We start from the raw sequence: 21,050 nt of genomic DNA on the forward strand, positions 1-21,050 counted from the left end.
CCAATGACAGGAAAGTTCTAATTTTGAAAGGGATTCGAACCAGTGATTTTATTTCGGGTTTGGTTGAAAAATTATACGAGACCATCAGGGGTCGAACCTGAGACCTACCGGTTCGTAGCCGGTCGTTATATCCAACTAAACTATAGTCCCTTTGATATTTTTATTATTTAAATGCCAAAATAATTCTGTTAATTCTATTATCTATTATTTCCTTATTTTAGTGACTAAATTTATTACATTTAAATTAATTATAAAAAATCTTATATCATTTTTATTTGTCTTGACCAGTTGCATGTCAGTCAGTACAAGAGCAAAACCTCAACAAAAAAATATTTCTCAAAAAATTTAAAAAAAATCACACTAGTAAAAGTTGTATTAAAAATTAAGGCTCATGGAATTAAAAACTCTATATCATATGAGAAAAAGCATCCCTATGGAGAAGTAACTTAAAATTTCTTTATTCAATTCAAAAAAAAAATCAAACTCTTCATTTAAATAATTTATATCAACTTTTAATAATAGAAGCAAAAAAAAGATTAATTCTTAAAATGATAACCTCTTTAATTTTAAGTTTTCTTGTGTCAAACCTTATTAATAATTTTCTTAAAATTAACCATATCAAATTTCCCTAAAAAAATAAAAATAGAATTCTATTTTGGGAAGTGTGGTAAAAAAAAAAAAAAAAAAAAAAATTTAATAAAATCGGGTGTTTGGATAAAAAAAACAAAAAATCCAACAAAAATAAAAATTATATAAATATTTATATTATTTTTAAAAATATAAATCATATAACAATTTCTCCCAACATTTAAATTATTACTCTAAAACTATTATTTTTTTTTTTAATAAAATGTATAAAATATCATTTTTTATTTTTATGGTATGTTTATTACTGACAAAATTAAATTATAAGGTATTTGCTGATAGTAGTTCATCAAATCCAACATTACCAACAAATTGCAATGGCGTTGAATGTCCAATGACAGTGGTCTGTGGGATAGGATATAAACCACATATACCCCCTGGTGAATGTTGTCCAACTACATGTGAATGTGATACAACCTATCAATGTCCATTACTTGGATGTCCACCAGAAACTTATTATTATACCGCTCCAGGTAATTATAATTTTAATCATCACCATTTTTTTTTATTATTAATTAAAAAAAAAAAAAAATTATTAATTTTGTTAAATTATTTCCAAGGTGATTGTTGTGCAAGTAAGTGTGTTTGTAATTCAACCTATCCATGTCCACTTTTAGGTTGTGGTCCAGGCTATACCCCTTATACTCAACAAGGTAAAATTTTGTTTTTTAATCTTTTTTTTATAAAAATAATTCATTAATATAAATAGAAATACTTTACAGGTGATTGTTGTCCAAACAAATGTGTATGTGATTCAAGTTATCAATGTCCTTTATTAGGTTGTCCCCCAAACACAATAACCTATACCAAACCAGGTAAATTTTTTTTTTTTTTAATTTTTTTTTTTTTTTTTAAAAAACTATTAATAAATTATTTTTTTATTTTTTTATTTTTTTTTTATTAATCTAGGTGATTGTTGTCCAAGTGAATGTATTCCAGATTGTAACGAAAATCAACCATGTCCAATTTTAAATTGTGCCACAAGTTTTATACCATATACTGAACCAGGTAAATTTTTTTATTTTGTTTTTTATATTTTGAATTCATTTAAAACCAATAATTAATATTAATTATTGATTTTCATTCTTTATTTAAAAGGTAATTGTTGTGCCTCAAAGTGTGTTTGTGATCCAACATATCAATGTCCACTATTAGGTTGTGAACCAGGTTACAAAGCCTTTACTGCTCCAGGTGAATGTTGTGCAAGTCAATGTGTTTGTGATCCAAATTATCCATGTCCTTTATTAGGTTGTGGACCAGGTTATATTGCCTATACTCCTCCAGGTGAATGTTGTGCTAATAAATGTATTTGTGATCCAAATTATCAATGTCCTTTATTAGGTTGTCCACCTTCCACAATTGAATATACTGCTCCAAATGCTTGTTGTCCAAGTAAATGTGTTCCAGTTTAAACTAATAATTTAATTTTAATATATATATAATAAAAAAATTACTATCTATTTAAAATAATTATTTAACTGTTTTATGTTAATATATTTTTTTTTACATTTTTTTTTTTTATTTTTTTATTTTTTTTTTACAATTGTTTAATTATTTTTATTATTGTTATGCCATTTCATAGCAATATATGGATCCCACATTAAACCAGTTGCAGACATAGCAATATCAGCACCAGAATTTAAAAAGTCATCAAAATGCTCAGGTTTGACAATACCACCACAACCCAAAAGTTTTAATTTACTATTTTGTTTCTTAATGATTGAAGAAGCTGTTGAAACCCAATCTAAAGCAGCAGAACGAATTGGAGCACCACAAACACCACTTGTTAAACGAGAAGCACCCAATGATGGTTCACCAGTGATTTTATCGGTGACTTTCATTGATAAAGTATTGATACCAGCAATTGCGGCAACGCCAGCTCTTTCAGCTTGTTGGAATAATCTTTCCATTTTTTCCAAGTCATCCATAACACCAACTTTAATAATGAGTGGAATATTCTTACTCGATAACTCTTTGACCAAAGTTGAAGAGATTTCATAGACTGCATCTGGATTATGATAGATTTGACCCTCGCCAGTGACAACATTTGGACAACTATAATTTACTTCAACCATTTTTGCACCAGCATCACATGCAATACGAACTGTATCAACAAAATCTTGAAGAAAGTCATGTGCACTACTTGCGGTACCTGTAATTGATACGATCATTGATTGACCTGAACCTAAATAACTATGTGCCAATGCTATATCCTTATAGAGGTACTCTTTTCCCATACTTGGCATACCAAATGAATTGGTAATTGCTAATTGATCCATTGTGGTTGGAATGGTTTGAGTTGCATGTAATGTTGAACCACTATCTGATTTTGTAAATTGTTTATCCTCACTTTCCAAATCTAAATACATAACATTTGGTACTGGATGACCAAAATGTTCGTGACTTCTAATGGTCTTATATGTTGGTAAATCAAATCCTGCTTCCAATGCAAATTTAACCCATTGACTATTTAATAATGGTCCTGCTGGTACACCAATTGGACTTGCTAATTTTTGACCTAAGAAATCGATATATTTACTTGGATCTTTATTATCATTTCTATCTACTTTTTTATATCCTTCAATGAATGGTCCATTCTCTAAATTATCTTCCCAACTTTTATTAATATCATAAATTGGTTTATTAATTGGCCATTCCATTTTTTTTTTTTTTTTCTATTATAACGAATTTGAAAAAAAGAAAAAAAAAAAAAAAAAATATAAATTTGGTAAAAAAAAGAAGTAAAATGAAATTAAAAAAAAAATTAAAAAAAAAATAAAAAATGTCGCGTTTTTTTTTTTATTTTTTTTTAAATTTTTTATTTTATTTTTTTTTTTTTTTTTTTTTGTTGCCGAAATATATGGCAATTTCACAATCCGATTTTTTAGATCTTTTTTTAATTTTATTTATAAAAAAAAAAAAAAAAAAAAACCCTTTAATAGATATAAATCAAATATAAGTTTAATACAAAAATTAAAAAAAAAAAAAAAAAAAGAAATTTATTATTAACTTTTTTTTTTTTTTTTTTTTTATTTATTTTTATAAAAAAACGATTTACATTACGTAGTTTAATTAATTAACACACGGAGTGACAAATTTTAAAACTGTTTCGGTTTTTTTGGACCTTCTATAAAACCGATTACGGCTATTCAAAAATCATTTTTTTTTTATTTTATTTTTTTTATTTTTTTTATTTTATTTTTATTTTTTTTTATTTTTTTTTTTTTTTCACCTTTCGTTCGCTTTTTAAAAACTTTTTTTTTTTTTTATTTTCTCTTTTTCTTTTTTTTCTTTTCTCTTTTTCTTTACTAGTAAAGAGAGAGAGAAAAAAAAGTAGTGTAAAAATTAAATAAATAAACAAATTAATTAATTAATATTTTTTAAAATTAAAATCCAAAATCTTTTTTTGTTATTTTAATATCACTATTAATAAATTTTGATTTTCCAAAATTTAATTTTTTTTTTTTCAAAATTTTCTTTTTTTAGACTGCACCCTTTCAAGTTCACACACTCCCTACATTTTTTTTAAATTAAAAATTATATTTATTTTTTAAATTTTTATTTTTTCATTATTTAATTTCTTTTTTTTTTTTAATACACGATATTTTTATTTTTTTTCATAATAATATCAAATTAAATCTGTAATAAACTTTTTATAAATAAAATAAAAAAAAAAAAAATAAAAAAAACCCTAAAAACAAAAAAAAAACAAAACAAAACAAAACGTTCAAATAAATTATATAAATTTATTAAAAAAAAAAAAAAAAAAAAAAAAACTAATTTAAAAGGTATGGTAATCTTCAAATTTTAATTTCATTAAAAAATTTCATCCCGATTATTAATTTCCAAAAATTTTTTTTTTTCTTTCTCCCTTTTTTTTTTTCTTCTCTCCCTTTTTCTCCTCCTTCTCCTCCTTTTTTTTTTTTTTTTTTTTTTTTTTTTTTTTTTCCTTTCTTTCCTTTTCTTTTAAGTAATCCAATATATATAAAAATAAAATGGATATTTTAAATAGAAAAAAAGGTTGTTTAGTACTTGAGGATGGTACTAAATTAAGTGGTTACTCATTTGGAAGTGAAAGATCTGTTGCAGGTGAATGTGTTTTTTCAACTGGTAAGTAAATTATAAAGAAAAAAAAAAAAAAAAAATTATAATAAATAAGATTATTAATTTTCAAATATATTTTTTTTTTTTAAAAAAAAAAAAAAAAAAAAAAAAAAAAAAAAAAAAATTATTTTAGGTATGGTTGGTTATAATGAATCAATTTCAGATCCATCATATACTGGACAAATTTTAGTATTCTCATTTCCATTGATTGGTAATTATGGTGTACCATCATTTAGAGAAAGAGATCCAGAATCAGGATTAGCAGTAAACTTTGAATCAGATAAAGCACATGTTCAAGCAATTATTTGTTCAGAGTATTGTGATGAATATTCACATTGGGCAGCAGAGAAATCACTTTCAGAGTGGTTAAAAGAATCAAACATTCCAGGTTTGTACGGAATCGATACACGTGCTTTGATCACCAAAATTCGTGAGAAGGGCTCTCTAAAAGGAAAGGTAATCATTGGTGACTTTGATGAAAGTAAATTGGAGTTTGAAGATATTAATTTACGTAATTTGGTTGCAGAAGTTTCAACCAAAGAGATTAAAGAATACAAAGCTGCAGAGAACAATAAGAAAACTGGCGAAAAAAGAAAGAATAAAAAAGTGATCGTACTTGATTGTGGTATTAAAAATAATCAAATCCGTTGTTTATTAAATCGTGGTGTAGATCTTAAAGTTGTACCATGGGACTACGATGTGGTTGCAAACGAATCAATCAATGATTACGATGGTGTTTTCATTAGTAATGGTCCAGGTGATCCAAGTCTTTGTGGAAAAGCAATTGAAAACATTAGAAAAGTATTGGCATTGCCAGTTGCCAAAGCAGTATTTGGTGTTTGTATGGGTAATCAATTGTTAGGTTTAGCCGCTGGTGCACAAACTCATAAAATGGCCTTTGGTAATCGTGGTCTCAATCAACCATGTGTCGATCAAATTAGTGGCCGTTGTCATATCACCTCACAAAATCATGGCTTTGTTATCGATTCAAATTCTTTACCAGCTGGTAGTGGTTGGAAAACTTACTTTATAAATGCAAATGATGCCTCCAACGAAGGTATCTATCATGAGAGTAAACCATGGTTCTCTGTTCAATTCCATCCAGAAGCTATGGCAGGTCCAACCGATACTGAATATCTTTTCGATAATTTCGTTGATAACGTTTGTGGTGAACAACAACATAAATCACCAATGAATAAATCTAAAATCATCGATTGTCCAAAAGGTATCAATAAAGTTTTAATTTTAGGTTCAGGTGGTCTTTCAATTGGTCAAGCTGGTGAATTTGATTATTCTGGTTCTCAAGCTATCAAAGCACTCAAAGAAGAAGGTATTAAAACCATTTTAATTAATCCAAATATCGCAACAGTTCAAACTTCACCAGGTCTTGCCGATAAAGTTTATTTCCTTCCAGTTAATGCTTCCTCTGTTCAAAAAGTAATTGAAAATGAAAATCCAGATGGTATTTTAGTAACTTTTGGTGGTCAAACAGCTTTGAATTGTGGTATTGAACTCTATAAATCTGGTATACTCGAGAAATATAATTGTAAAGTATTGGGTACTCCAATTGAAACTATCATTGCCACTGAAGATAGAGGTATCTTTGCAGAGAAATTATCAGAAATCAATGAACGTATCGCACCATCAATGGCTTGTAATAGTTTAGAGGAATCTTTGATTGAAGCAGAGAAAATTGGTTATCCAGTCATTGTTAGAGCTGCCTATTGTTTGGGTGGTTTAGGTTCTGGTTTCGCCGATAATAAAGAACAACTCACAGCATTGGTCACTGAAGCAATGGCAACCTCTTCACAAGTTTTGGTTGAAAAATCACTCAAAGGTTGGAAAGAAATTGAATATGAAGTTTTAAGAGATAGTAAAGACAATTGTATCACCGTTTGTAATATGGAAAATTTCGATCCACTCGGTATTCATACTGGTGAATCAATCGTCGTTGCACCATCACAAACACTTTCAGATAGAGAATATCAAATGTTAAGAGAAACTGCAATTAAAACCGTTCGTCATCTTGGTGTAATTGGTGAATGTAATATTCAATATTCCCTCAATCCATATAGCGAAGAATATTGTATCATTGAAGTTAATGCACGTCTTTCACGTAGTTCAGCATTGGCAAGTAAAGCAACCGGTTATCCACTTGCTTTCATCTCTGCCAAAGTTGCTTTGGGTTATGATTTAGCAGCATTAAGAAATACAATCACAAAGAAAACTACAGCATGTTTCGAACCTTCATTGGATTATTTAGTTGTTAAAATGCCACGTTGGGATTTAAAGAAATTCACTCGTGTTTCCAATAAAATTTCATCATCAATGAAATCAGTTGGTGAAGTTATGTCAATTGGTAGAAAATTTGAAGAAGCAATTCAAAAAGCAATTAGAATGGTTATGGATGGTGCAGTTGAAGGTTTCCAAGCTGGTGTTTTCCCAACCTCTGATGAAGAACTTGAACATCCAACTAATAATCGTATTTTAGTATTGGCAAGTGCTTTCAAAGATGGTTATTCCATTGATAGAGTACATCAATTAACAAAGATTGATAAATGGTTCTTAACAAAACTTAAAGCAATCATCGATTTAGAGAATCATTTATCAACCTATAAAGAACCATCACAAATTCCATCAGAGATTTTGAAATTCTCAAAACAACAAGGTTTCTCTGATAAACAAATCGCCAGAGCAGTTGGTACCACAGAATTGAATGTTAGAGATTATAGAAAGAAAATGGGTATCATTCCATGTACAAAACATATCGATACAGTTGCTGCAGAATTCCCAGCTCAAAACAATTATCTTTACATGACTTACAATGGTGAAACCAATGATGTAAATATCAATGAAAAATCTTATATCACATTAGGTTCAGGTTCATATCGTATTGGTAGTAGTGTTGAGTTTGATTGGTGCGCAGTTAGTTGTATTCGTACATTACGTAGTTTAGGTTTGAAATCAATTATGATCAATTTCAATCCAGAGACTGTTAGTACTGATTATGATGAATGCGATTATCTCTACTTTGAAGAACTCTCATTGGAAAGAGTATTGGATATCTATGAACGTGGTGGTCCAAATTCAAATCATGGTGTAATATTATCAGTTGGTGGTCAAATTCCAAACAATTTAGCCATTCCATTATCACGTTGTAATGTTAAAGTTTTAGGTACTCATCCAGATATGATTGATTCAGCTGAAAATCGTTATAAGTTCTCACGTCTTTTAGATACCATTGGAATTGATCAACCACTTTGGAAAGAATTAACAAGTGTTTCCGATACAAAAGATTTCTGTGAATCTGTTGGTTTCCCATGTTTAGTTCGTCCATCTTATGTACTCTCTGGTGCTGCTATGAATGTAGTTCACTCTTCACAAGATCTCGAAACATTCCTTACTGAAGCTGCTGCAGTTTCACGTGATCATCCAGTTGTCATTTCAAAATTCATTCAAGAAGCTAAAGAGATTGAAATTGATGCTGTCGCCGATAATGGTCGTATTGTTTTATTCGCAATTAGTGAACATGTTGAAAATGCCGGTGTACACAGTGGTGATGCTACCATTGTTTGTCCAGCTCAAGATCTTGATGATGCCACCATCCTCAAGGTTGAAGAAACCGCTAGAAAGATCGCTGAAGCACTCAATGTCAGTGGTCCATTCAATATTCAATTCATTGCTAAAAACAATGAAATCAAAGTTATCGAATGTAATTTACGTTGTTCACGTTCTTTCCCATTCGTTAGTAAAACATTAAATATCAATTTTATCGAATTAGCAACTAAAATCATCATTAAACATCAATATGATCTTCCAGTTGTAAATCCAATCAATTATGTTGGTGTCAAAGTACCACAATTCTCATTCATTCGTCTTAAAGGTGCAGATCCAGTTTTAGGTGTAGAAATGGCATCCACTGGTGAGGTAGCATGTTTTGGTAATACTCGTGAAGAAGCTTACGTCAAGGGTTTAATTTCTACTGGTTTCAAAGCACCAGAAAAAAATGTACTCCTTTCAATTGGTTCATTCAAAGAGAAACATGAATTCCTTCCATCAGCTCATAAATTAATTAAATTAGGTTATACCTTATTTGGTACTCAAGGCACTGCCGATTTCTACAGTGAAAATGGTGTTCCAGTAACTCAACTCAATTGGGATGAAGAGGATTTAGGTGAAAATGTAATTCAAAAGAAAATGACTGAAAATACAATTCATCTCTTCATTAATTTACCATCAAAGAATAAATATCGTCGTCCATCTTCATTCATGTCAAGAGGTTATTCATTACGTCGTGTTGCTATCGATTTCCAAGTACCACTCATTACCAACATCAAATGTGCTAAATTATTCGTCGATTCTTTATCCTACATGAAAGGTCCAATGCCAATTGAAAATGTTGATTGGAGAACAAGTAATAAGATCATTCGTTTACCAGGTTTAGTTGATGTTCATGTTCATCTTAGAGAACCAGGTGCCACTCATAAAGAAGATTGGGACAGTGGTACAGCAACTGCATTAGCTGGTGGTTTCACCATGGTTGGTGCTATGCCAAACACTAATCCAGCCATTATGGATGATGCATCATTTGAACTTTGTAAATCATTGGCAGCCTCAAAAGCACGTTGTGATTATGGTATTTTCATTGGTGCCACTTTTACCAATACAACAACCGCTGGTAAATTCGCATCCGATGCCATGGGTATGAAAATGTATCTCGAAGAAACCTTTGCTCCACTTCCATTAAAAGATGATATCAACGTTTGGAGAGATCATATTATGAATTGGCCAGGTACAACACCAATTTGTGTTCATGCTGATGGTAGAAATCTTGCAGCAATTCTCTTATTAGGTTGGATGTATGATAAACATATGCATGTTTGCCACGTTTCACATAAAGAAGAGATTGATATTATTCGTGATGCAAAGAAACGTGGTATGAAATTATCATGTGAAGTTTCACCACATCATTTAACCCTTTGTGATAAAGATATTCCACGTATTGGTGCTGGTCAATCTGAAGTTCGTCCAAAACTTGGAACTGAAGAAGATTTGAATGCACTCTGGGACAATATCGATTACATTGATATGATTGCAACCGATCATGCTCCACACACTTGGGAAGAGAAATGTAGCGCCAAACCACCACCAGGTTTCCCAGGTCTTGAAACTTCATTACCATTGATGTTAACTGCCGTCCATAATGGTAGAATCACCATTGAAGATTTGGTAATGAAAATGCACACAAATCCAATTCGTATTTTCAATCTTCCAGAACAACCAGATACTTACATTGAAGTTGATATGGAACAAGAATGGACCATTCCAAAGAAACCACTCTATTCAAGATGTGGTTGGACTCCATTCGAAGGTCTTCAAGTACGTGGTAAAGTTGTTAAAGTCGTACTTCGTGGTCAAATCGCTTTCATTGATGGTAAAATCATTGCACAAAAAGGTTTTGGTTTAAATTTACGTTCAAAAGAATATCAAGTTGAAAAAGAAAGATTACTCAATACTACCAAACCAATTTATGATAAAATCCCAACTGTTCAATCAACAAAGAATCAAACTACAAATATTACTTCACCATCATTAATTAGTGATTCACCAAATAAAGCCATCAATAAGATTAAATCTACTTCCACTTCTACAACTCCAAATACTCAAGAACAATCAACACAACATTTACCATTAGTTGGATCAAATCTTGCATCAGCTGTATTAAATAAAAAAGAAGATACACTCCAAACTGCTTTCAATATCTCAGATAATTCATTGGCAGGTAAACATATTTTCTCAGTTAAACAATTCAATAGAAAACAATTACATGCCTTATTTGGTATTGCTCATGAAATGAGAATTTTAGTTAAGAGATCAGGTGGTTCAGATTTATTGAAGGGTAAAGTTTTAGCTACTCTCTTCTATGAACCAAGTACTCGTACTCAATGTTCATTCACTGCTGCCATGCAAAGATTAGGTGGTTCAGTTGTCACTGTTGATAATGTATCATCATCAGTTGCCAAAGGTGAATCAATCGCTGATACCATTCAAACTTTAGAATCCTATTGTGATGCAGTTTGTATGAGACATCCAGCTGTTGGTTCAGTTGAAAGTGCAATTCAAGTCGCCAAAAAACCAATCATTAACGCAGGTGATGGTGTTGGTGAACATCCAACTCAAGCTTTATTGGATGTTTTCACAATTCGTGAAGAATTAGGTACCGTCAATGGTTTAACTATCACCGTTGTTGGTGATCTTAAACATGGCCGTACCGTTCATTCTTTGGTTCGTCTCTTAGCAAACTATCAAGTTAAAATCAATTATGTCTCACCATCTTCACTCTCAATGCCAACTGAAATCATCAAAGAACTCAATGAAAAAGGTATTGAACAAAAAGAATATACAAATATCGAATCTATCCTTCCAACTACCAATGTACTATATGTAACTAGAGTTCAAAAAGAACGTTTCCAAAGTATTGAAGAATATGAAAAAGTTAAAGATTCTTTCATTATCACTCCACATACTCTCACTAAAGCTTCTGATAATATGATCGTTATGCATCCACTTCCAAGAATTAATGAAATTAGTCCAGAAGTTGATTCTGATCCACGTGCTGCTTACTTTAGACAAATGGAAAATGGTTTATATGTCCGTATGTCACTTTTAGCTCTTGTATTTGGTGCTGGTGTTTAAAATAAAAATTAAATAAATAAAAAAAAAAAAAATAAAAATATAAAAAAAAAAAATATAAAAAAAATTAAAAGATGTGTTCATTTTTATTTTTGTTAAGTTATCTAATCAAAACTTAGAATAGAAAAAAAAGGCGCATGGTTTAAAAATATCTTAAGATCAACCAATGAAAGATTAAAAAATCATGATTTTTCATATAAATTTTAAAATTAAAAAGATATTTTCTTTTTATTATTATGTTAAAATACTAAGAATTCTTTTTCTTATTTTTTTTTGAAAAAATCAGAATTATTCCTTTTTTTTTCTCAATTTTTTTTCTAATTTTTTTTTTTTTTTTTTAATTTACGTTTATTAAATTTTCTTCAACTGCAATCCTTTCCAAATCATAAACAAATAAATAAAAAAAATAGTGAAAAAATTTCCAATAAAATGACAGATAACCAGGGTTTAAAAAAAGAAGATGCTCAAATCATTGATATGAGTTCAATAAATAATATTGATGATATTAGATTAATTATTACAAATTCAAAATTAACAATTCAATTGTCAAAATTAATTTTAAACTCATCTTTTAAAGATGAATATATTGTATTATTCCTTGTTTTATTAAATACTGTTGGTAAAGTATTTTTTTTTATAAAAAAAAAAAAAAAAAAAATAAATGTTTAGAAAACAATTTTAAAAAAATTAATAATATTAATAAATATTTTTTTTATTTTATTTTTAGATTTACACTCAAATACAAAATGTAATTTTTTAGTATCAGCATTTGATACTAAATTATATAATTTAGCAAGAAGTTGTTTAGATACTGATAAATATACATTTGTTGAAATTTTAAAATGTTTAAAGATTATGGATTCTAAAAGAATGATTAGAATTTTATATGAAAAAATCGACTCAATTAAAAATAAATATCAAGATCGTAAAGAAAGATTAAATAATGCCAGTGTTGAATATCAAAAACAACTTTTAGAAAATAAATTAAAAGAATTATCATTAGAATCTGATGAAAAAGTTAAAGAAGAAAAATTAAAAGAATTTACTGATAAAAATGAAAAACAAAAAGAAATTGAAAAAAACTACAAAGAAAAACAAGATTTAAAAAAGAAAAAAGAAGAAGAAGAAAAAGAAAAAGATAAAACTCCAATTAAAAAATCTAAAAAAGTTGGTAAAAAATCAAAATCAAAATCAAAATCAAAATCAAAATCAAAATCAAATGATAATAATAATAATAATAATGATGATAATAATAATAATAATAATAATAATAATGAAAAATCAAAAGAAGATATTTTAAAAGAAAAAAGAGAAAAAAATAAAAAAAGAGAATTATTATTTGAAAGAAGATTTGAAAATTCAATTAATTCAATTGAAAATAAAATTAGAGAATTAGTATCATATGGTTATGAATCAACATTAAGTGGAAATGTTGTAAATATTTTCAAACATTATTTTAAACAAGTTCCATCATCAGTTTTATTATTCTTTTCATTTGGTCAACCAAAAGCAACATGGAGAAGTATTTGTAAATTATTACATTTGGCTCCATCAGATCTTTCAAGTGAAGTACCATGGTTCCTTAGTGTAATGTTTGGTAAACCAGCAGAAGAAGGTACTCATGTTTATGAATTTGAAAAGAGTTTAAAAACTCCAGGTTATTTTACAAATGAAGTTGCATTTGAATTAATTAAAAAGTTTAAACCAACTTATCCATTCCTTAGAAAGAATTTACCCAGTGGAATTTTAGACAATCAAATGAAGAGATTCATTTCAGAGTATGAAGAAATCGACACATTAATTTGGTGGTTACATGAATTCAAACATGATGATTCTATCAATTTTATCATTAAACGTATTGAAGATGGTGAAAGTTTAGAAAAGGTTTCCATCGGTACTTTATTGGAGAAAGCAATGTCATTAAATCAAGATTCTCCATTGTTTAAAGTTTTATTCAAAGCAATCATTGATAAAATATCTGCCCTTAAAGAGAAATTTGTTTTACCAGCACCAATTTCAATTTTTGGAGATAAATCTGGTTCAATGGAGGTTGCAATTCGTTTAAGTAATATTGTTAGCTTTATCATCTCCTCATTAACACCTGGTGCTCATTTAACATTTTTCGATACCAAAGATAACCCATCACCAATTCCAGTAGATAGTTTAGATAATCTCTTCAAATTAAAAGATTTGGTTAAAGCTGGTGGTGGTACAGATGCAAGTGTATCCCTTTATCCACTTTACAATAATAAAATCGTAAAGAATTATATTGTCGTTGTAACTGATGAAGAAGAGAATTCTTTTAAACATGGTCGTTTCGCTGATTTATTCATTCGTTATCAAAAAGAAGTTGCACCTAATTGTAAATTGGTATTTGTTTCATTCCTTGCATTACATGCCAAGGGCCAAATGGTTACAGAGTTACGTTCAAAAGGTATTGAACCAATTCAAATTCTCTTTGATCGTAGTTCTCCAGACGTTTCAAAAATTGATGGCGTACTTTCAAGTTTATCATGTGAGTCTGAATCCTTTAAAGATCAATTAGATTTATTTGTAAACATCTTACAATGTGTTGGTGATAAACAACTCTACCAAATGATTAAAGAAAAGAAGAACCGTTTAATGTCATTTGGTTTAAATATTGAATTGGGAATTGAAAATGTATGCTCTTTACTTGGAAATCATAAAACAACACCAATTGGTAATATGGCACTTTTAATGATAAAGAATAATTTAAATCGTCTCATTAAAATCTCAAAAGATAACAAGAATGAAAAAGCTGAACAATTATTCACAAAAATACAAAAGGATTTTATTAAATTGCCAAAGGATGAAGGTATTCAATTCCTTTTTGATTCACTTTCAACTTTAGATCGTTCTTTGTATATTCCACAGTTTGAATTGGATCAAGAAATTCAAAAAATGAAATTAGAACAATCAAAAATTATTCAACCTTCCAATGAAAGTAATCAAGATGATAAAAAAAAAGATTCAATTGTCAATACAAAATCAATCATTTTAGATGGTGACCTTTCAATTAATGATGTTTCAAGCCAATTAAATGGTGAAAATAAAACAAATTTCATTTCTATCTATTCGGTTTTACTAAATACAATTGGTAAATAGATTTTTTTTTTTTTTTAATTATAAAAAAAAAAAAAAGATTATTTATACATTTGTAGATTTTCTAATTTTATTTTATTTTATTTTTATTTTTTTTATTTTAATTTTAATTTGTTTTATTCCTATTAGATTTATCATCAAAATTGAAAATTAATGTGTTATGTGGTGCTTTCCAGAGTAAAAACTATGAATTTGCAAAGTTTATTTTATATAATAAAAAGTACACTTTCAAAGAAATTTCCAAAGTTATTAAAATTTTAGATTCAAAAAGAAAAATAAATCAACTTGTTTCAAAAATAAATAAAGCAAATCAATCTCACCAAAAAAGAAGAGAAAGATTAGATCAAGAGTCAAAATTATATTTAGAAAATTTAAAAAATAAACAAAATGATAATAATAATAATAATAATAATAATAATAATAATAATAATAACAATAATATTAATCCAGTTAAAACTGGGTCAAGAGGAGCATCAAGAGGCGGATCAAGAGGCGGAAGGGGTGGATCAAGAGGTGGATCAAGAGGAGCATCAAGAGGCGGATCAAGAGGCGGAAGGGGTGGATCAAGAGGCGGAAGGGGTGGATCAAAAGTCGGATCAGTTGGATCTAGTATTAAAACTAATGCTATAGAGATAGAATCAAATAATGAAAATAAAAAATCAAAAAGAATAACAGAAGATTTATTAGAATTTAGGTTTAATCAGTCAATAAAAAGAATGGAAAGTGAAATTGAACAATTATCTAAATATGATTGTAAAGTTTCATTAAGTGGTAATATTGTAAATATTTTCAAACAATATTTTAAACAGATTCCAACATCAACATTAGAGTTTTTTGTAATGGGTAAATCAAGAGAAACTTTTAGAGAGATGGCTGATTTATTACATTTTTCACCAATGGATTTTCAATGCAGTTGGTTTTTAGATGCAGTGTTTGGTAAAATTCCAAGGGGTACAATTGTTGAAGCATTTTCAAAGTTTGAATTTATTACATGCAGTGTTGGTAATGATTTAATTACCAAAGAAGATGAAGAAAAATCAATTAATACATTAAAAGAAATTCTTTTAACATATAAACCTTCATATTCATTCATTAGAAAAACAATTGATCCATCAAAAATTCCAGATTCATTAAAATTAATAATTGCTCAATATGGTATGTAATTATTTTATTTACTATTTATTATTTATTGTTTTTTTGAATTTATTTTAATATTTTTAATTATTTAAATAGAGGACATTAATACAGTATTATGGTGGTATCATGAATTATGTTGCTTTGAAGTTGATAATTTATTATCGTATAGACTTCATAAAGAGACATTAACTCAATCATATGGTGTTTTATTAGAAAAAGCAATGTATTTACAATCTAATGGTATTCCAGTATTTAAAGATCTATTACCAATTATTGCAGAGAATGTTAGATTATTTACATCAAAAATATCATTACCACCTCCTTTGGCAACATTAGGCGATGCTTCATCAAGTATGGATGTTGCAATTAGATTGGCAACGATAATTGCATCATTGGTAACTTGTTTAACACCAAACTCAACATTAAAATTCTTTAATCATGCACCAATTTTTGCACCATTAAATATCAAAGCCATTTCAGAGGTATTCAAAGTTTCAGATTTAATTTCTGGTACTGGTGCAACATCACCAGCTGCTGGTTTATATCCATTATATGAAAAGAAAGAAAAATTAGAGTATTTAGTTATTGTAACCGATGAGGAAGAGAATTGTAATTACCGTGGTTATTCATTTTGTCAATTATTTAAAAAATATCTTGATGAAGTTTCACCAAATTGTAAATTGGTATTTGTATCATTCCTTGATCACCAACAAGAGGGTAATATGGTAACAGAATTAAAAAGAGATTATAATATTCATCCGTTACAATTTAAATTGGATAAAAATAAACCAGATGTCACAAAAATTGATAACATGTTAACAACTCTATCATGTCAATCAAATGAGTTTCTAATTCAAATTGATTGTTTAAATTTATTGATAGACTCAATTGGAATTTCAAATTTCAAATTATTTTTAGATAAATTTAATTCAAAATTATTTTACAATACTTTAACAATTCTATCATTATTTTTCATTTTAAAAAATTATATTTCATTAGAAGATTCAAGTAAATTATCAACATCTAAAATTCAAGAATTATATGAAAAACTAATTAATGTTTCAAAAGAATTACATTTTGACACTTTAAATGAAAAATTGGTAATATTATTAAATGATAATCAAATGACTTTTAATATTAATTTATTAAAACAAGTTAATGATCAATGTTTAATAAATGAAGATGTTTATTTAATTCAAAATAAAGTAACAGATAAAGATAATAATAATAATAATAATAATAATAATAATAATAATAATAATAATAATAATAATAATAATAATAATAATAATAATAATAATAATAATAATAATAATAATAAATTAAAAGATGAATTATTATCAAATGAATTAATTAAAACATCAAGAATATTAGAGAATAAAAATGAAAAAAAACCAGTATTTTTAGATAGTTTACAAGTTTCAATATTATTTGGATATTTATTAGATAGTGATTCATTAGTTGCATGTTCAATGGTTTGTAAATTATGGAGAAAATGTTCATTAAATTCAAATATTTGGACTCGTTTTATGTCAAGAGATCATCAAGTTTCCAAATCATTAGATTTGGTATTTTGTATTGATTCCACTGGCAGTATGAGCGGGGAGATTAAAGAAGTTAAAGAAAAGATTACATCGATTGTGGATAGAATTGAAAAAGCAAAAGTAAATGTTAATGTTGGATTAGTGTTTTATAATGACCATGAAATAATTTATTTACCAACTGATAAATCACCAACTATTGTTTACGAATTCACTGATGATATACCATTGGTTAAAAAGAATATTGGAACTATTAAAGCCTTTGGTGGTAATGATCATCCCGAAGCTGTTGCAGATGGTTTATATGAAGTATCCAAATTAAAATTCCGTTCAAATGCTTCAAAAATTTGTATACTAATTACTGATGCACCAGCACATGGTTTCGATAGTAAATTGAATGAAACTTATTCCGAAGATTATCATCCTAATGGTTGTCCATGTGGCCATGATAGTATTGAACTGGTTAGATCATTGGTTCGTAGAGGTATTACATTTTACACAGTTTCATGTAGACCTACACCAAATTCATCAGATTATTTGAATGCTATCGCATCAATTTCCGAAGGTAAATGCGTAAATCTTACCTCATCAGAAATTTTATCAGACTTTATTGTTGGTTCCGCTCAAGATGCAATCTATTTAGATTCAATTAGTGCCCTCGTTAGAAAAGAAGTTGAACATACCATTTCAACTTACCCAGAGTTATCAATTGATGAATGTATTTATCGTGCCACTTATAAACTTAGATCTCAAGGTGTAATGATGAAGGATACTTTAAAAACATTCCAATTGGAAACTCAAGAAAAAAACTTAAAGTATTCTTTGATTTTACAATCCGACAGCGACAAACAATTCCTAGAAAAATATAAAAATTTCTTATCGACCTTATCTGGTTCTAAAAAAAATAATAATGACCAAGTAAATCAAAGTAAAAAATCAAAAAAATCTGATAAACCTAAAGAAAGTGGTCTCCTCCCAATTAATATTCCATATGTTAGAAAAATTTGTAAAAAATATCTTTTAATTTAAATATTGAATAAATAAATTAAAAAAAAAAAAAAAAAACTTTAACTTACTAGATTTTTAAAAAAAAGGCAAATAAAAATAAATTTAATTAAATAAAAAATTTGATTGGTCTAAATAAATAAATAAAACCATTTATAATAATGTCAATAAAAAATAATAATATTCTTAATTTTAATCTGTATCTTTTTTTTTCTTCTCATAATGTTTTTTTTTTTTAAATTTTTTTTTATTTTTTGAATCCTATATATTGATAAATTATTCTCTCGTTGATAATACAAATACAGCTAAAACGAAAACCAAAAAGAATTTTAATTGTGGATAGTCGTGCATTACAATTGTTACCATACCAACTGATGGAAGGAAACCTTTAGCTCTACCAATGATATGATCTCTGCTTAACCATCTTTGACCTGGTGAATATAAACCAACATCATCAACATTGTTATTATCACCTTTAGTTCTAATATCATATAAACCATCTTCTTTTTCATGTATTTGTAATATTCTATGAACGATTGGTATCTCTTTACCTTCAATTTTAAATACAACAATTTCACCAACTCTAAATGGTCCATCTTCCATATTTAAATATAAAAGATCGCCTCTAAAAAATGCTGGAATCATACTTCCACTATTATTTTAAAAATATTATTATTAATCATCAGTTTCATTAATAATAATAATAATTATTATTATTATTTATTATTTATTATTTATTATTTATTATTTATTATTTATTATTTATTATTTATTATTATTATTTATTTGCACCATGATTTATAAGATTATCTACATTATTGAGATAATAATAATGGTGATGATGAAGATGTTGATAATATTTATAATAATGAATGATTACCTTAAAACTACAACAATTGGACTTTCACTTCCACTGAAAATCATTAAACCTTTCCATATCATTAAAGCTGTTGCTACAATCAATCCAAAATTTACAATTTGTTGTGCAATCTTAAGTTAAATAAATGATTAGAGAAAGATTTTTGGTAAAAAAAAAAAATTAAATTAAATATTTTATTTTACATACTTGGTGTTTTGGAATGCTGCTAAAAGGATTGATTTTTGATATTATATCGTTCATTTTTTTTTGGTTTTTTTCTTTTTTTTTTTAATAAGATTTCTATTTATATTGAACACAAACTTTAATTTAACAAATGAATGAAATTTTTTTTTTTTTTTTTTTTTTTTTTTTTTAAAAAAAAAAAAAATGATTTGTCTTCAAAAAAAAAAAAAAAAAAAAAAAAAAAAAAAAAATTAAAAATTTAACATTAAAATCTATTTTTTTTTTTCTTTTTATTAAAGAACCTTTTTGATATAATTTATTATCCTTTATTTAAACAAATATTTTATTATTTTATTTTATCTTTGAAAAAAAAGGGTAAAATTTTCATTATGGGGTTTAAAATTTTTTTTTTTTTTTAATTTGAAAAGTTATTTTTAGAACAATAATAATTTAGAGTATTTAAAAAACATTAAAATCGATATGTGTATTTGATGGTTATTAATAAATGTTATGTTGAAATAACATTCTAAAAAAAAAGAAGGTTATCCAATGGTGAAAGTATGAGGGTATCCACAGAATTAAAATAGTTTCTATATTGTAAATGTACAATAGGAGGAATTACACAAAAAGCAAGAGTATACTGCAGAATAGTTGAATCTTTTTGAAACATCATTTTTTATCATTTGACTAGAAATTGAATTAATTGGCCAATGCATCTTCAATTTATAAATCCAATTCTGAAGTCTTGGCTTTATATATTGAAGTATTTTCTTCATTATTTTAAAAAATAATACTTGGCACTTTCTTAATCAGTTCTCTTTCTGTTTCCAAAAAACAGTGACCAAAAAAACAATACCAATTTTTTTTTTTTTATTTTTTATGAAAAAGCTGGAAATTTTTAGGCATGTTTGAGACTCAGAAAATTTATGTACCAGAACATCTAGCTCATTCAATATTAATTATAATTATAAATATAAATAATACAAAAAATACTTTAATAAAAATAAATAAAAATAGGACTCCCAAATTTGGGTGGAGGTTAAAAAAAAATTAATATTAAATTTTATTTAATTTTTTTTTAACAATAAAAAAAAAAAACTTAAAATTATGAGTATGTCCTGTTGGACTTTTTTTTTTTAAAGTTTTAAAAAAAAGAAAAAAAGAAAAAAAAAAAAAAAAAAGGAAATAAACCTTATAATTTTAAAAAGAATATAGCTTAAAATAAATTAAAAAAAATAAATAAATAAAAAGTTAATATTTAATTAAAACAAATGATTATCACATGATTTTTTAAGTGAAAAACACTATTCAAGGAATGTTAATATCAATATTAATAATAATTATTTTTTATTAATATTTTCGATATATATCGAAACTAACCCCCTACTCAAATTTTTAAAAATTTTATTTTTATTTTTTTTAAATTCTTATTTTTATTTAAATTTATTTTTTTTTTTAATTTATTTTAATTTTAATTTATTTTTTTTTTATTTTAATTTTTTTTTCTCACATTTTTTTTTTTTCCATACTAATTAAATTTTTTTTTTTTATTTTTTTATTTTTTTTTTTTTTTTATTATTTATTTAAAAAACAAATAATAAATTAATAAATAATATTTACACCAAACAATAACCAAACGTCGAAAACGAAAAATCAATTTCAAAAAAAAATAATAATAATTGTTAAATAATTTTATAATATTAATTTTATTTTATTTTTATTTAATTTTTTAATTTGTATTATTAAAGTCACACATATTA

At 26.6% G+C, this 21,050-nt stretch overlaps 5 protein-coding genes and 1 non-coding gene across 6 annotated transcripts; 3 read left to right on the forward strand and 3 right to left on the reverse strand.

Moving 5' to 3' along the window:
• Positions 1–76: 76 nt before the first annotated feature.
• tRNA-Arg-ACG-6 lies at positions 77–150 on the reverse strand. Its single transcript has one exon. It is a non-coding gene; the product is annotated as a tRNA-Arg (tRNA).
• Positions 151–850: 700 nt separating this feature from the next.
• On the forward strand, positions 851–2,057 carry DDB_G0276393 (hypothetical protein; the record flags this gene model as incomplete). Its single annotated transcript, XM_638102.1, has 4 exons — positions 851–1,298; positions 1,368–1,460; positions 1,555–1,653; positions 1,744–2,057. The coding sequence occupies 4 exons, from the start codon at positions 851–853 to the stop codon at positions 2,055–2,057; spliced, it is 954 nt and encodes a 317-aa protein (XP_643194.1).
• Positions 2,058–2,192: 135 nt separating this feature from the next.
• On the reverse strand, positions 2,193–3,305 carry pyr4 (dihydroorotate oxidase; the record flags this gene model as incomplete). Its single annotated transcript, XM_638103.1, has 1 exon — positions 2,193–3,305. The coding sequence occupies one exon, from the start codon at positions 3,303–3,305 to the stop codon at positions 2,193–2,195; it is 1,113 nt and encodes a 370-aa protein (XP_643195.1).
• Positions 3,306–4,640: 1,335 nt separating this feature from the next.
• On the forward strand, positions 4,641–11,445 carry pyr1-3 (aspartate carbamoyltransferase; the record flags this gene model as incomplete). Its single annotated transcript, XM_638104.1, has 2 exons — positions 4,641–4,755; positions 4,883–11,445. The coding sequence occupies 2 exons, from the start codon at positions 4,641–4,643 to the stop codon at positions 11,443–11,445; spliced, it is 6,678 nt and encodes a 2,225-aa protein (XP_643196.1).
• Positions 11,446–11,871: 426 nt separating this feature from the next.
• On the forward strand, positions 11,872–18,272 carry DDB_G0276383 (hypothetical protein; the record flags this gene model as incomplete). The annotated part of the gene is made up of 4 exons (XM_638105.1): positions 11,872–12,061; positions 12,170–14,560; positions 14,695–15,720; positions 15,799–18,272. 4 exons carry the CDS (start codon positions 11,872–11,874, stop codon positions 18,270–18,272), a joined length of 6,081 nt encoding a protein of 2,026 aa, XP_643197.1.
• Positions 18,273–18,524: 252 nt separating this feature from the next.
• sec11 (microsomal signal peptidase subunit) lies at positions 18,525–19,368 on the reverse strand (the record flags this gene model as incomplete). Its single annotated transcript, XM_638106.1, has 3 exons — positions 18,525–18,900; positions 19,129–19,238; positions 19,315–19,368. 3 exons carry the CDS (start codon positions 19,366–19,368, stop codon positions 18,525–18,527), a joined length of 540 nt encoding a protein of 179 aa, XP_643198.1.
• Between the last annotated feature and the right edge of the window lie 1,682 nt (positions 19,369–21,050).

The sequence above is a fragment of the Dictyostelium discoideum genome (assembly GCF_000004695.1).
Source record: "Dictyostelium discoideum AX4 chromosome 2 chromosome, whole genome shotgun sequence".
NCBI classification, from domain to species: domain Eukaryota; phylum Evosea; class Eumycetozoa; order Dictyosteliales; family Dictyosteliaceae; genus Dictyostelium; species Dictyostelium discoideum.